At 33.8% G+C, this 15,000-nt stretch overlaps 2 protein-coding genes across 8 annotated transcripts in view; both read left to right on the top strand.

Annotated features, from left to right (window-relative positions):
* Window positions 1-8,509, top strand: part of si:ch73-366l1.5 (FILIA-N KH-like domain-containing protein) — a 24,319-nt gene extending 15,810 nt beyond the window's left edge. Inside the window, exons 4-6 of one of the 7 annotated variants that reach the window (XR_007882001.1) lie at window positions 1,709-1,781; window positions 4,386-4,473; window positions 6,032-6,670. Coding sequence is in view for 5 of the 7 variants with exons in the window: in XM_051388279.1 (XP_051244239.1) it covers window positions 7,925-8,039 (115 nt within the window). In the remaining 2 variants the exon portion in view is untranslated. Of the gene's footprint in view, window positions 1-1,708; window positions 1,782-4,385; window positions 4,474-4,793; window positions 6,671-7,924 lie in introns of those variants that run through there. The other 6 variants (XR_007882000.1, XM_051388281.1, XM_051388280.1 and 3 more) reach the window with 6 other exon arrangements.
* A 2,442-nt stretch (window positions 8,510-10,951) lies between these two features.
* The window catches only part of st6galnac2 (ST6 (alpha-N-acetyl-neuraminyl-2,3-beta-galactosyl-1,3)-N-acetylgalactosaminide alpha-2,6-sialyltransferase 2), a gene marked incomplete at its 5' end in the record, with an annotated part of 8,690 nt that continues 4,641 nt past the window's right edge, over window positions 10,952-15,000 (top strand). The window contains 5 exons of the mRNA XM_051388813.1: window positions 10,952-10,968; window positions 11,923-11,998; window positions 12,772-12,943; window positions 13,289-13,442; window positions 14,264-14,402. Coding sequence (XP_051244773.1) covers window positions 10,952-10,968; window positions 11,923-11,998; window positions 12,772-12,943; window positions 13,289-13,442; window positions 14,264-14,402 — 558 coding nt within the window. The remainder of the gene's footprint in view (window positions 10,969-11,922; window positions 11,999-12,771; window positions 12,944-13,288; window positions 13,443-14,263; window positions 14,403-15,000) is intronic.

The following is a 15,000-nucleotide window of genomic DNA, read 5'->3' on the forward strand; positions in this document are numbered from 1 at the left end:
AAGATCTGGTTCTGTTTCCGTTCTGTCTCCGTTCAGCTCCCTCGTCCTCATCCTGAGGCCTGTGAGTGAATAGAGGTGTTGTGTAATCCTATTACGTACGCTCTTTGTGTGTTACTGAGGTCTGCAGCGGCCAGCCTGAAGCCTGAAAGTTAAAGGAAAGAGGGCGAGCGAGGAAAGTACATTCTTCTGTTTAGTTTACAGTTTCTGTTTCTGGTATTTATTTGTCGGCACAGGGAGTGAACGTCTACAGCTGCTCTGATTGGAGGCTCGTTTTTCTAACTCCAGAAGCTCTTAAAAACGTCTCTGTGGCTTTGGCGGTGCTCCGTTATTGTGTTTCTGTTTAAGGAGAAGCAGAGGAGAGAAAGTGTCTCTGAGTTTGTTTCCTCAATCTGACTCATGTCTCTCTCTCGGGGGGGAAAATGAAGTCACAGATGAATAAATATTTCTCCGGCAGAGGGAAAAGAGTTTGATGCTGAACCTCGTCCAAGTTCCTCATTCCAGCTGCCCTCACTAAGTTTCTATAAACTCTCCCCTCAGCCCATCCCAACAGTCAGTCAGATGTTAGCTTCCACTCTCCGTGAGCCTGCCCCAGCCCTCGGCTCAGGCTCGGTATCAAACCTCCGGACTGGTCACAGTTCTGAAAAATCAGATTTTTAAAGGCAACACACTCCAGCAGTGTGCGACGTCCCTGGAAACACGTTTGACACAAATAGAAGTTTTCTCAACTTATTAATGTACGTTGCAGAGTCGGGCTATAGCTTCCTTCCAGGTGCTGTTGACACGGAGCAGAGGTGTAGTGGAGGTAAACCCAGGTAGACTCAGTTAATCCACCTCTTTGAAATAAAGTTCCCCGTTCAGTTGCTGTAGTCAAGACCAACTTTGTCTAGTCTAAGACCAGGACTACTCAAGACCAGGAGTACAAAGAGGTTCAAGTTCAAGTCAAGACTGAGTCCAAATGAGAGAGACCGAAAGATAAAAATACTTTCACCAATGAGATGAGTTTAGGCAGCCAGGGACTGATAGGCTCAGTGTCAGGACCCGGTTTCTACCTGGATTCTGACTTTCTGAACAAGCCGAATCAGTTGGTTTGTTCTCAGTTACTTCAGTAAGAAACAAACATATATTGTTGGACTCTGTTGAGACCAACGAGTCCGAGATCTCGAGTGCTACAGCTCTGGTCCAACGGCGAGGTGTTCCTTTAAACTGTGAGATTTTGTGAAACGCTGATAGAATATAAAATATAAAATATAACTGAACTCGAGGCTTTAATACGGTTCTCCACAAACTGATGGGTGACGTGACGATAGGTTCACACCTGGTTCAGACCTGTTGTTGCACTTTTGTTCACTTTGATCAGAAACTTCCAAAATGAAAATCAAGTTCTCGTAGAAGTCAGGTCCTTGATTCTTGTGGGCGAGAATATAACTTTTGTACACAATGTGGATCTTTTAGTTCTTCACATAAGATAACACATGATATCGATCTACTCTGAGGGCTCAATGTTTTATTACTTACTATACTATATAAAGGTTTTACAGAAGACTGTGATTATAAGCATCAGCTGTGTATCAACCTCAGTCTCTTCCCTGATTCCCTAATTCCTGGAGCATCCGAGCATGACGCCCTCCCATCCTCCTCCCTCCCTCCCTCCAGTGTCTGTGGATCAATTTACTGAATTCAAATTGTTTGTCTGACTTTATCTTTTCAGGATAGAGTTCACATCTGATTTTACCTCTCTATAATCAACCTCAGCAGACACACAGTGTGTTAGGAAGAACCTGGTAAGGTGACGTTTCTATTGAATAACCTCCCAGTAATAAAACCCTCAGTCCCCCCTCCCCCCCACATCTCCCCCGACTCCTCACCCGTACGGATAGACTGATTCCTCAAATGTTCTCTGGCGTTCATTTTGCGTGTTTCGCCACCTACACAGTTTCTCCTTCGCAGTTGGAAGTTGAGGGTGAAGCGATGGAGTTGCAATCTGAAGCTACACCGTTAGACGACAGTAAATCGTACAGACTCGTCCTTTAAATGGAAATATTCAAGTATAAGTAAAAGTACAAGTAAAAGTACTGATTGAAAATGTTGAACTGGTCCTTTAAAGTTTAATAGAACCAGTTTTATTATCTGGATCAATAACAGTGTGGGACAGAATCTTATTACTAGTAATAAGATTCATTTCTACAGTAACTAGTAGTGTAACTAATTACCAATAAATGTCAGTAATAATATTACACTCACCCCCCCGAAAAGTAATTAGTTACATTACTTTTGTTTTCTCCTCCTACTGATTTGAAATCCAACAATCAATCACATCATTGGATTCATTTTTATAATCTTGGAGTACTCCATTACTTTGATTTAACTAAACTGGATTTTAATCGTCTGCATTTTGTGGACAGTAGCAGAAAAGTAATCTAACTAGTAGAGTAACTAGTTACTGTTGGCAGGGAGTAATGAGTAAAGTAATTAAATTACTTTTGAAAAGAGTAATAAATGACTGATATTGAGCTGAAACAGTCTATCCACACTCATTAGTCCACCTGTCCTCCCTGTGATGCCTTCACTGACCTCCTCCTCCTCCTCAGTGATCCTTTAACTCTGATACTTTAATGGGTCACATCCATTTCCACGGTGACAGCCAGCTGTTACATCAGCAGTACGTTGGCGGACTCACTGAGGACGCTCCAGATCCAGTTATAATCCACTTCCAGTACAAACCAGTCCAGCCACAGTCTGAGAGATACTGGGAAGGGTCCGATGTGGGTCACGTGTTCTCAGAGGGGACGAGGCGTCTTTACAGGAAACACAAAAGATCCTATAGGAGCCTTCGTCGGGCTTTAAGAGGAAATACAAAGGACCCGTTCTCCGTCTCTGAAGACGCAGAGATAAAAACATCAGTGAGATAAAATAATAAAGGTTCTAGTAGAAACTCAGTGATTTAGTGTTCAGAGGATCTTTCAATATACAACATATAACTCATTTACATACTATATATAACTACATATAACTGTTCACTGTAAAACCAGATTAGTTCATTTAACTCAATATAATGTTTAAACTGATTACATCGAACATTTCAAGTAAAACCAACTTAATTTTGTAAGTTAAAAAAACATAATTGATCAAGTTAATTTTGTAAAAAAAATTTGTATTGTGAAAGTAAAAATTTATTAATCAGGATTTTTTCTGTAAATATTAAGTTAGTAACATTTAACATTACTATGAAAAAAGCTGCTTAATCAAGAATTTTATACAATTGAGTTTGTGTAAACAGTTTAGTGTGTATTTACTGATATTACTTGTAATATTCTGTATTTATTATATTAAGAAATGATCCAGTACCTGAGAGAATAAAATAAAAATGTTGATGAGACTCAGATCATTGACTTAAATCACTTAAAGTTTTTAAGTTTTAAATCAAACTCAAACCTTGAAATGAACAAAATATAATGTACCGACTTTAAATAATAATCTGTAATGGATATAATTTACTTCTTCTTTAGAAAAACTTTAATCTTTGAGTTTTGTAAACAAAAAAAATCCTCTAAAAATTCTCAATATTTTGACTTAATATCTCAAAATATTCACTATATGACACTAAATCAATATTTTAAGAAGCTTTCTCTTTATGACTTACAGTCTTTTTATTTTACCCTCACATTGGCAGAAAAGGTCTTCCGTACATTTCTTCCTCTGCCGCTCTCTGACTTACGTTTCGGTCCCAGCAGCTGAAATTGGCGCCACATATTTAAACGTTTCTGTCGGCTCTGATTTTAGGACGCAGCTGCCAGACTTCATATCAGCCTCTTACACACATTTCACAGCAGATTCGTTCATAATTACACTGATTCTTTTCCATCCAGTTGCAGGAAAACAACTTAAATAATAATATTAACATTGTTTTTACAGCATTCTCTGAAATAGAAATCACAAAGTGCTTCAGAGCCTTAAAACAAACAAACTGAACAGCAAATTCAGGTTTTAATCTGAGGAAATAAAGAATAAAACAGCAGTTTATTAATACTAAATGAATATTATTTTAACTATTTTAACTTTAAGAACAGTTTCTTCTTTTATTTATTATATTTTGCTGCTAATTGTTGCTGTTTTCTGCTTCTAATAATCCAAGAAGTTGTCTTGTTGCATGTGAGCGCCCTCTGGAGGACAGATACCGTCATTACACCTGGAAACATTTTGAGTTAACTGATTGATTTTGACTCCAGTGATGTTGTGACTGTCTATCGTGTGTCTATCTGATATAATGTGTTATTACCAGCTCTTTATAGGTTTATAGGTCATTTCTGAATTATTATCGGAGCAAAATGTGAATAAATCTGCACGTTAAACATTAAAATTTATTATTTTTGTTTAATAAAATCCAGATTCCTCAGTTTCATACTAACACAACCTCACATTTGAGGTTTGGAGATACAGAATGTGGCCACAGATATTTGGACAGCTGAGTGTTGGGTGAGTTAATTGTTGTGTTTAAAGGCCTTACAGTGCCCCCCCCCTCACAGCAGAATACCTGGAAACCTCCTGTCAGCTGATTAGAAGATAATTAGTGTTTGTATTGAGCCTCTAATGGAGTTTTAAAGGCGCTACAGACGACCCCCACAGGTGTTTCCAGTTATTCTGGCTGATTAGACCTCCGCCCTGGAGTTCATCTTTACTCTCCGGGATCAGTCAGACCTCCACAGACACTTTCTGCCTCGGCCTGCTTTGGTTCTGGTTCTGGTGTCACTGAGGACCGGCCGCTCGCTTCTTTTTACTTCATTTATTTATTCCAGCTTCTGTCCAGCTGTGCTGCTCACCTGCTAACCCTGCATGCTACCTGCTAACACCTCAGCTAACGGTGAGTGCCGTCACTCTGAAGCTCTGCACTGACTCACACACTGACAGGCCTTTTTCACAGCAGCATTTTTACATGAAATAGTAGGGTAAACGCAGGAGTTACTGATATTAATGAACAGGTTGCTGCTGCTGTGCATGTTGGCTCACTTTAAAGGCTCATTTGTTATTAAGATTACTTTCTTCAGTTCTGCCCTTATCCTGTTTATATCTTTAATAATAATCTAAACTTTAATTATAACTTTCATTCATTTTCTATACAGAAATGAATAAAATGCTAAGATACAGCCCTACTGTATATTTTGTTTTTAGGTTTTCTTACGGTGTGTTCCCACCAAACGCCTCGAGTAAATATACACAGTTTAATGTCTCTGCGGCGGTTTGAGCCCAAAACAAACGGATGTTTCTGTGATTTGAAGTCAATAAACGGATAAAAATGATGATGAAATAATGACTTTAAAAAAGTCTCAAGTCATACTTTGTTGACACAAAAAGCAAACAACTCTTAAAATGCTTGTTTTCTGAATGGAGTTTGGTTGATGCTAACTAGAGCTGCAAAATATAGTAAAAAACTCTGTTTACGATACGAGTTACGATTAGACTGATGTTTTCTTACATCTGCAGAACCTCAGTGCTTCATTATAATGCTGCAGTTTACCTTCATCTAAACATTGCAGCTTCTTTCAGTTTCTATAAAATCGCAATTAATTGTGCAAATTAACATCTATTTGCGTCTTAGCATTGTTTTTGTGTGTAATTTACTTTGGTGGGAACAAACTGTTTCACTCCTTAAATCAACAAGGTGTCAGGAACCAGCAGCGGTGGAAAGAGTCACCGATACGAGTCAGAAATCGGTTTTAATGTTATTTATTTATCAGTACACGGACTCAAGGTCAACGCCAGGGTCTGTGCTAACTGAAGTCTGGAAGACACTCGGATGCTTTAAGAAGTTAAGTTGGATAAAGTCTGTCGGACAGATGTTCCTCTGACCAAGATATTAAACACTTTCCCGCCACAACTGAGCTCCGTTAAAACCGGTTTCTGACTCGTGTCTGTGAGTCTTTACAGCCCGATCCTTGTATCCATCGTAGGAAATGATTCACACTCTCAGGTTGTTGAACAGATGCTTCAGAGAGACGTTTCCAAGCTGACGTTTGTCTTTGTGTTTTTTCCTCAGAGCGCCTGAATGAGACGTCGAACACGCCTCGGCTTCCGTAGTCGCCTCCGTTTTCTTTCTGAGGACGACGCTGAAGAACGAATCCACTGATTCTCGACTATGCAGTTTGTTTTTATTTCACCTTTTCTGTCGTCGGAGCTGCTTGTGAATAGCAAAGAAATGTCTTTACACCAAAGTGCCTTCAGGAATCTGTCGTTTCTACAGTCTGATTGTGTGTTGAGGATTTTAAAAGCGAAGGGAGAGATTTCAGCCTCGAGCGGGTCGAGTTGCATCGACAGGAAGTGTGACGTTAGCGTTAGCGTTGAAGCGCGGCGAGGAGATCGTGTGACTTTCTTTTTTTTTTTTTTTTTGTTAAAATGATTAAACTGTGATTAAATCCAAATGAATTTCAGCCTGAGTTTAGTCTAGTCTGCGAGTTAAAACAGTAATCTGCTGATCTCTCACTGCTGTTCTTACACGAACATATTTTAGGTGTAAAAGTCGAAACCACAGAAGTTTAAAACGTCTTCGTGTGTTTTTGAGCTTTTTGAGTTCTTCTGTGTTTGGTTTTAATGTTAAATGCAATAAACGTGTGAAACCGTACCGATGTCGTTAATTGTGTTTGTATATTCTGGATTATTAAAGTTGACGTGTTTACGATGCAGTTTATTTTGTTTTCAGCCTCACACAGTTCGACAGCCTACGGAAAGCCGGAAGGCACAATTCTCATCCCAGTTTTTATCATTATTATTTATTTATTCATATGATTGTTTAAATACTGTGAAGTTTAGTGTAGTTAAATCAACATTTATAAATTATTTATTTGTTACTAAACTAAACTAAAATCAGAACGAGGTTCAGGGAAACTGAGACGAATTTTGAGCCTTTTGGCTTTCCGTACATTTTACTACAGTGGTTGTTTCCAGTTTTACTTCAGAATAAAAGAATATAAATATAAATAATTCATAAATGAGGCGAATCAGTTTAATGTAAAATAATAAAAGTAATAAAATGTTCCATTTGTCTAAAAGAGAAACTGTTTCAGACAGAAACAGAAACAATTACATCGATATTGTCTCTATAAATATAAACAGTCAGAAATCATAAATCAGAAGCAACAAGTTACATTAAATAACAATAATAATAATAATAATAATGTTAAATGTTCATTTTCAGGTTTGTTTGTTTTTAGCTATGAGGAAGCTAATTTACTAGCTAATCTTCATGTTACCGACGTTATTGTTTATGTTTATGTTTATCACACACAATGAAAAATGTGCTTATTAAACACCTGGTGGTGATTATAATACTTCCACACAATAAATAACAAATACCAATACAAATCAACGCTATTGATCACCTTTAATGTGAGTTTTACAAACATTTAACCAGTGAATATATATATATATATATTTATATATATATATATATATATAAACAACAATAAGTAACACAGTGTTTAATATTGTAAAAACAAAGTTTATTATATCTATATTTATATTTCAGATACCCAATACTTCTCATAATATAACTTTTGACTGTATTAATGTTTTTATTGTTCTGATCAGAGCCTAAAGAACTTTTATCTTTTATATTTTATCAAGTTGTTTGATGTTTAATGAATCTTCATATAGGTAAAAATAAAGTCTTTAAATATGAATTATATATTATATATAAATATTACGACTTTAATGTTGAACTTTTTAGGACAATATAACTTAATTATTAATTATATATAATTATATTATCATATGAATATGTGTTTTAATTGTCCTGTAATGTGACCTCAGAACAACGCAGGACGTCATGTGTGTGTGTGTGTGTGTGTGTGTGTGTGTGCGTGTGTGTGTGTGTGTGTGTGTGTGTGTGCGTGTGTGTGTGTGTGTGTGTGTGTGTGTGTGATTGACTTCCCAGGGTGCAACAGGAGCAGCTGGCGGCCATCTTCCTGCTGCTGAGGGAGAACCAGGAGGCGCTGGGGGAGGTGACGGAGGGAGACATGGAGGAGCAGCTGAAGCTCTACTCCCTCTGAGACGCCGTTACCGCGGCAACGCCGACTCACAACACACCGAATGTAAAAACATATTTTTATAGATCAAATGTTTTATTTTCTGTCTGTAGACGTTGATCAATAACTGATCGGTGATTATTGGTAATGCTTCAGATCACAGTGGTATTATTTATTTAGTGCAGGTGAGGGATCAATAAATTATACAGTAATAGTAACTTTCTCATAATGACGGGGTTAATTATTATTATTATTATTATTATTGTGTAATAAAGGAGGAAGAATGTGAAAAGTTCTTGTGTTTTATTTAGTTTAAGACTAATAAACTTAGTTTACTTTAATGTTATTTGTTTTTTATGATCCGATCAATAATTAATATGTATTTTTCTCTGGAAACAAACATTATTGTTGTTTATTGGACAGTCAATGAATGTCAATATATTTATTATTACGGTTTGTTTTATTTTACACTTATTAAAGTTTTATTGTCTGAACCCTGTTTATTATTTAATTATTTAATTATGTTATTATTTAATTATTTAATTATGTTATTATTTAATTATTTCATTATTTAATTATGTTATCATTTAATTATTGAATTATTGAATTATTTTATTATTTAATTATGTTATTATGTTATTATTTTATTATTTAATTGTTTAATTATTTTATTATTTAATTATGTTATTATTTTATTAATTATTTAATTGTTTAATTATTTAATTATGTTATTATTTAATTATTTAATTATTTTATTATTTTATTATTTTATTGTTTATGTTATTATTTAATTATTTAATTATTTTATTGTTTAAGTATCTGACCTGAAACTTGATGAAACCTTTTTAATAAAATAACACATCATACCTCAAATTAGCAGTTAGCAAACATTATGCTAATAACATTTGACTAAATGAGTAAATAGCAACACTTAGCTTAGCATAGTCAGATATTTCCCGCTCTTAATGAAGTGTATGAACGTTACAAACTCTGAAACAGACAGAAATAAAACTACACTGTAAATCCTTTCACTGCTGCGAGCTTGTACTGCTGAGTTACTTCCTGTTTACGTTGTTGACGGCGCTACAGCTGTTACCTAGCAACCGCTGTACACATTATAAAGTGTTTACTAACTGAGACAGTTTGAGTTTTAATGGTACAACCTGATGTACGCTGAGAGGAGAGGATGCTGAGCTGCTGCCATCCCAGGTCTATAATACTGGACTGGTTGCCTAGCAACAGGACTCCAGGAAGTCTCGGCTCCTTTTAAGGGCGTTTCCCCAAAATGTTACCTGTGAGTGTTTGTCCATCCACGCTGTCGAAATGTCTTCGTCCTCTAAATAAAACCAACTTATTTGAACTTTAATCTTCAATGACACTCACTGTAGTTCTTCTGTTCAAGAGGAGAATGAACGTAACCGTGAGTGTTGCATTTTGGGTAATGTAGTGTTTCTGTCTTTATTTGGCTCATATTCTTTAATAGTTGATGTTTATTGACTGTTAATGTGGTTTTTAGTTCACTGTGAGAAAACTTTAGGAAACTGTTCTCACTATTGTTTTTAGGTTTTAAGTCAAACCGAAATTTTTAAGTTCTGAAATAAACTAAAATAAGTTTTTCCAGCCTATTGATGATTATTGATTTGTTTTCTTCAATAGAAAAACTTAAATCTTTGAGTTTTAGAAACAAATCTACATTTCAACAGTTGTTTTACACTTTATTATTTTAGCTTTAAGTCAAACTGTTAAACTATTAAACTAAAAAAAATAATAATTAACTTTTCGTCTTTAGGTTTTAGAAACAAACATTTTATTTCAAAAATTGTTCAGAAAACTCATTAAAGTAAAAATCGTTTAATAATTTAATATTTTCAATTGCAACCATTAATTTTGTGTTTGAAACATTTTTTGTTTCTAAAACTCAAAGATTGAAGTTTTTCTACAGAATAAAAGTAAATTACATCAACAACAGATTTATTAGGTTGGAAAAACTTATTTTAGTTCATTTAAAAAGCTAAAAGTTTGAGTTTGATTTAAAACTTAAAATAGTGAAAACAGTTTCCTTTAAATTCTGAGTTTTATCAACTGTTTAGTTTTTTAGAGAAATGAGAAAATTTATTTTAACTTTTTGAAACTTTTAAGTGACACGAACTCAATTTTAAACTCTAAGTTACAGAAACTGATTCAGTAGTTTATATATATATACACCTATATATATAGGTATATATATATATATACTTATATATATATATATATATAAGTATATATATATATAGGTATATATATATATAAGTATATATATATACCTATATATATATATATACCTATATATATATACCTATATATATAGGTATATATATATATAAGTGTATATACCTATATATATATATACCTATATATATATACCTATATATATAGGTATATATATATATAAGTATATATATATATAAGTATATATGTATATATATACCTATATATATATATAGGTATATATATATACCTATATATATATATATATATAGATATATATATATAGGTATATATAAATACCTATATATATAGGTATTTTGTTTCCGCAGTACAAATAAAAATTAAACTTAAAATTACTAAAACTACCTGATCAAGAATGTTTTTTTTTATTTACAAAATTGAGTTTTACTTAAAATGTTCGATCAGTTTCTGAGTTAAATGAATTGATGTTATTTTTAATTTTATTTTAAATTGTTTGTACATTTTTTCCCCCACCACAATAAATAAATAATAAAAATAGATGAAAACACCTGGTTACATTTTACTGTCATTTAATGTCATTATTACCTGCTGTGCCCTCAGAGTTAGCCCCGCCCTCAGAGTGACGTCACCACAGGTGTGTTTGTTTACAGTGAACTCTGATTCAAACACCAGACAAACTGGTCCTGCTGCCTGGAACCTGAACCTTGTTTCCTGCTCACACCAGGTGAGGCTGTTTTTCTACCTCTCCGTCTCACCTGAAACACCTCCTCCTCCTCTTCCTCCTCTTCCTCTCTCTCCTCCTCCTCCTCCTCCTCCCTGGTGTAATAAGGACTTTAACCGCAGCGTCTCACCTGACATTGAAAACAATGCGTGCAGAGGAAGAAGAGGAAGTGTCTGAACAATGAGAGCGTCCTCCATGAAACGAGTTTTCCTGATTGGAACTTTTTCTTTCCTCATTTGTACAATTTTATATGTGAAATACAACCAGAGCCCCGACAGGTAGGTGCTCACCTGCTCCTGTTACTGGGATCAATACTATTGATTACTGCAGTTAGAGTAATAATAGAAACTGTAAAGTATTAAACTGTTGTTCTGTTAGATCTTATTAGATTGTTCTGACTCCTGCTGTAATGGAAAACAAAGATTTTACTGTTGGTTGAGCTCATTTGGATTATTTTCTTCATTCATTGTTTGCTCCACCTTCACAGGGTTTGATTCTATGTACAGATAAATAAAAACAACAACAATGTGTGCACATGAGGTGGATGTTACAGTGTGAACACTGTGCACAGATGTGTCTATAGTGATGTTTATCAGAATAAAGCACAGTGGATGTGAGTCACAGGGTCGGTGTGTCGGAGACTGCTGGTTGAAGCCAGCTGCTGTTTAATCATTCATTCTGCGTTACAGATTTACTTTGGTTAGATATTGATCGTCAGCTGGACGTTGAGGGGGAACAATTCTCTTTGTGTTCAAGTCAGAGGATCCAGAAAAACACCCTGAAAACAAAACAGACGTTAAAAAAGAGCTCCAGATAAAACATTTAGTTTATAATGAACAGTAAAGTGATGAAGTTAAAGTTCATATTAAAGTTTATTTCAGCTTTGTGACGATTCATTTGTGTGTGTGTGTGTGTCTGTGTGTGTGTGTGTGTGTGTGTGTGCGTGTGTGATGGCAGTGAGCAGACAGCAGGTGGCGACATCGAGTCTCCAGAGGACGACTGGACGATAATTACAGCAGCTGAAGAAGAAACTGTGAGAACAATAATAATAATAATAATAATAATAATAATAATAATAATAATAATAATAATAATAAAATATAAGATAATAATAAAAATAATAAAATATAAGATAATAATACTAATATAAGATAATAATAATAATAATAAAATATAAGAATAATACTAATATAAGATAATAATAATAATAATCTAAGATATTATTTTTTATGTAAAACAGGTTTAAGTTTCCACATTAGATGATTCAAATTCTGTTTTCTTGTATTTCTTAATTTCTATATTTATTATTTTTCTTTCTCGAGATGTAAAATAAAAGACGTCAGCAGCAGTTCATAATTCACCTGATCTTCTTTATTTATATATATTTCATTGTTCTACATTAATTTAACCAAATCTTTCTTCAGGTGACTCATTTTAATATATTTAAATATTTTATTCTTTATAAACACTCAACAGACCCAAAGACTGAATATTTAACCATTATTAAAGTAAGATTACTATTAATGTCTGTGATTGTTTTTAATTGACTGAAGTGCAGATTTTGAAAGTATTTAAAAGTCATTTTATGAAATATTTCCAGAACTTCTTACTACTGTTTTTTTTTACAGTGGCCTTGAAGTGCAACTGTATTAAAACAGATGTTTTCTGTATTTCAACAGATGTTTTTTGTATTTAAACAGATGTTTTCTGTATTTCAACAGATGTTTTTTGTATTTAAACAGATGTTTTCTGTATTAAACAGATGTTTGCTGTATTATTACAGATGTTTTCTGTGTTTGTGTTCAGGTGGAAGCTTCGTGTTCTCTGAGGAAAGCAGTAAGGAACGATGTTCTCCTCAGAGAGAGCTTCAGGTTCTCGGTGCCGGTCCTTCAGTGGGCGGGAAGTTTGTCCAAACCATCCTGGGAACAGCTGAAGAACCGGGCGCCTCCGTACGGCTGGAAGGGACTTCCTGTTGACGGTAAACAACCTTTAATTCTCACTTTAACATTCACTGAAATATTTCCCTTTAATGCTTCGTTCTACTGTCCTGTAACTCCAGATGTGTTGATGAATGTTTGTGATAAACTGAAGGATGAAATGTTTCTTTATGTTTAAAAACTCTCTTGGATTATCTGGAAATGTGTCATCACACAGGAGCACCAACATCTCAGACCACAACAGTCCACCAGACTCCATTCATAAAACCAGTGATTTTACATAAAACACACAGAAATCCAGATAAATCATCTATACGCTAATCACTGTGATTGATCAGCGTATGAAGATCCAGGTCTCTGATGATGTTTGTCTTCTGGTCTTCCAGTTGTGGACTCGGCTCTCTCCCTCCTCAACAGCTCTCGTCTGTTCGAGCGAGGTTCACCTGCCAGGTGCGTTCGCTGCGCTGTGGTTGGAAACGGAGGAATCCTCCGAGGGTCCCGACAGGGAAGGAACATCGACCGCCACGACTTCGTCTTCAGGTGAGACTGAAGACACCTGAACGCAGCTTATTATACACTGTAAATATATTATTAATAAACTGTGATGTTCCAAAAAAATACAGTAAAATAACAGAAAATAACTTGTAAAAATACAATAATTCTAAAAAATTAAAATACAATTTTAATGTTTAATTAAAGATATTTACAGTGTAAAACAATGATCTATAAATCCAGGTGAACTCTGCTATAATACAATAATCAGACTTACATTTACAGCAGAGTCTGTTATTATTGGATTGTTATTATTTTAATGTGAATGTTAAAAGTTATAGAAGTGTAATAAAAGTCATTATCTGTGAGATTACAGTAATTATTGCTGTTTACACTGATAACAACTGTATTTGGACAGTTTACCAATGCTTATACACTGATAAACAACATTTATTCAACTTCCATCATTATACAACATATCTGTCAGTTAACTAACTAATACATTTTACTGTTAATGAGTTTACATAATATTATAAATGTATTAACAGTATTAAACTTGAATTTGTTTCAAAACTTGAACAGTTTAATCTATTAAATAAACAGTTAATATTTTTATGTGAACATATTAAATATATTTTCTTTAACTAAGCAGTGATTTTATGATTATTTACAGTTACAGATTTTTATGTTATTTTACATTAAATATCCTGTAAATTTACAGAATATTTTTGTAATTTTATTAATATTTCCAGATATTTAAAAAATACAGAATAAATCTTTAAAATAAACAGAAAAGTCCCGTAAATGTACAGATTTAGTTTTACAGTTTATTATTTTATTGCTGCTGATTGTTGGTCGTTGGTCTTCAGGGTGAACGGAGCTGTGATTAAAGGGTTTGAAGAAGACGTTGGGACGAAGATTTCCTTCTATGGATTCACCACCAACACCATGAAGAACGCCCTCCGGATGTATCGCAGAGACGGATTCACCAGGATCCCTCAGAGTCCGGTCAGGACGGGTTCTATGATCAGTGGGGTTCAACTAATCCGGACTTTACTGCTGATATCAGGATTAAATAATCCAGTTTAATCTCTAACAGCTGATTGATTATTATTATTATTATTATACAATTGAATATATATTAAAATATATAATATAATAATACTAAATTTAAAAAATAAGTAATAACAATAATAATAAGAATAATGAAAGTAATAATAATTTTACAAATATAATGATAATGTATAAAAATACTACTAATAGAAATGCATTTCATATTAATTTATTACATTTTCTACATTATTTATTTATCTATGTATAATGACTTTATTTTATTTTTATAGTACTGTGGGTCTATAGTGGAAATATTTCTACGGCAATAAATATATGTATCAAATACTAATACTAATAATACTAATAATAATATTAATAATAATGTTAATCTTTATTTATAAAACACTTTTCTAAATCAGTGTCACAGAAAATAAAACACATTATTTATAAAATCAGAACATTTCAACCAGATAAAAACTGCGCTCTTATTTTGAAATAAGAGGAACTTTAATCTGTCAGGATTCGTTCAGATTCTTTTTATATTTTATATTTT

Source organism: Dicentrarchus labrax, unplaced genomic scaffold (genome assembly GCF_905237075.1).
Source record: "Dicentrarchus labrax unplaced genomic scaffold, dlabrax2021, whole genome shotgun sequence".
NCBI classification, from domain to species: domain Eukaryota; kingdom Metazoa; phylum Chordata; class Actinopteri; family Moronidae; genus Dicentrarchus; species Dicentrarchus labrax.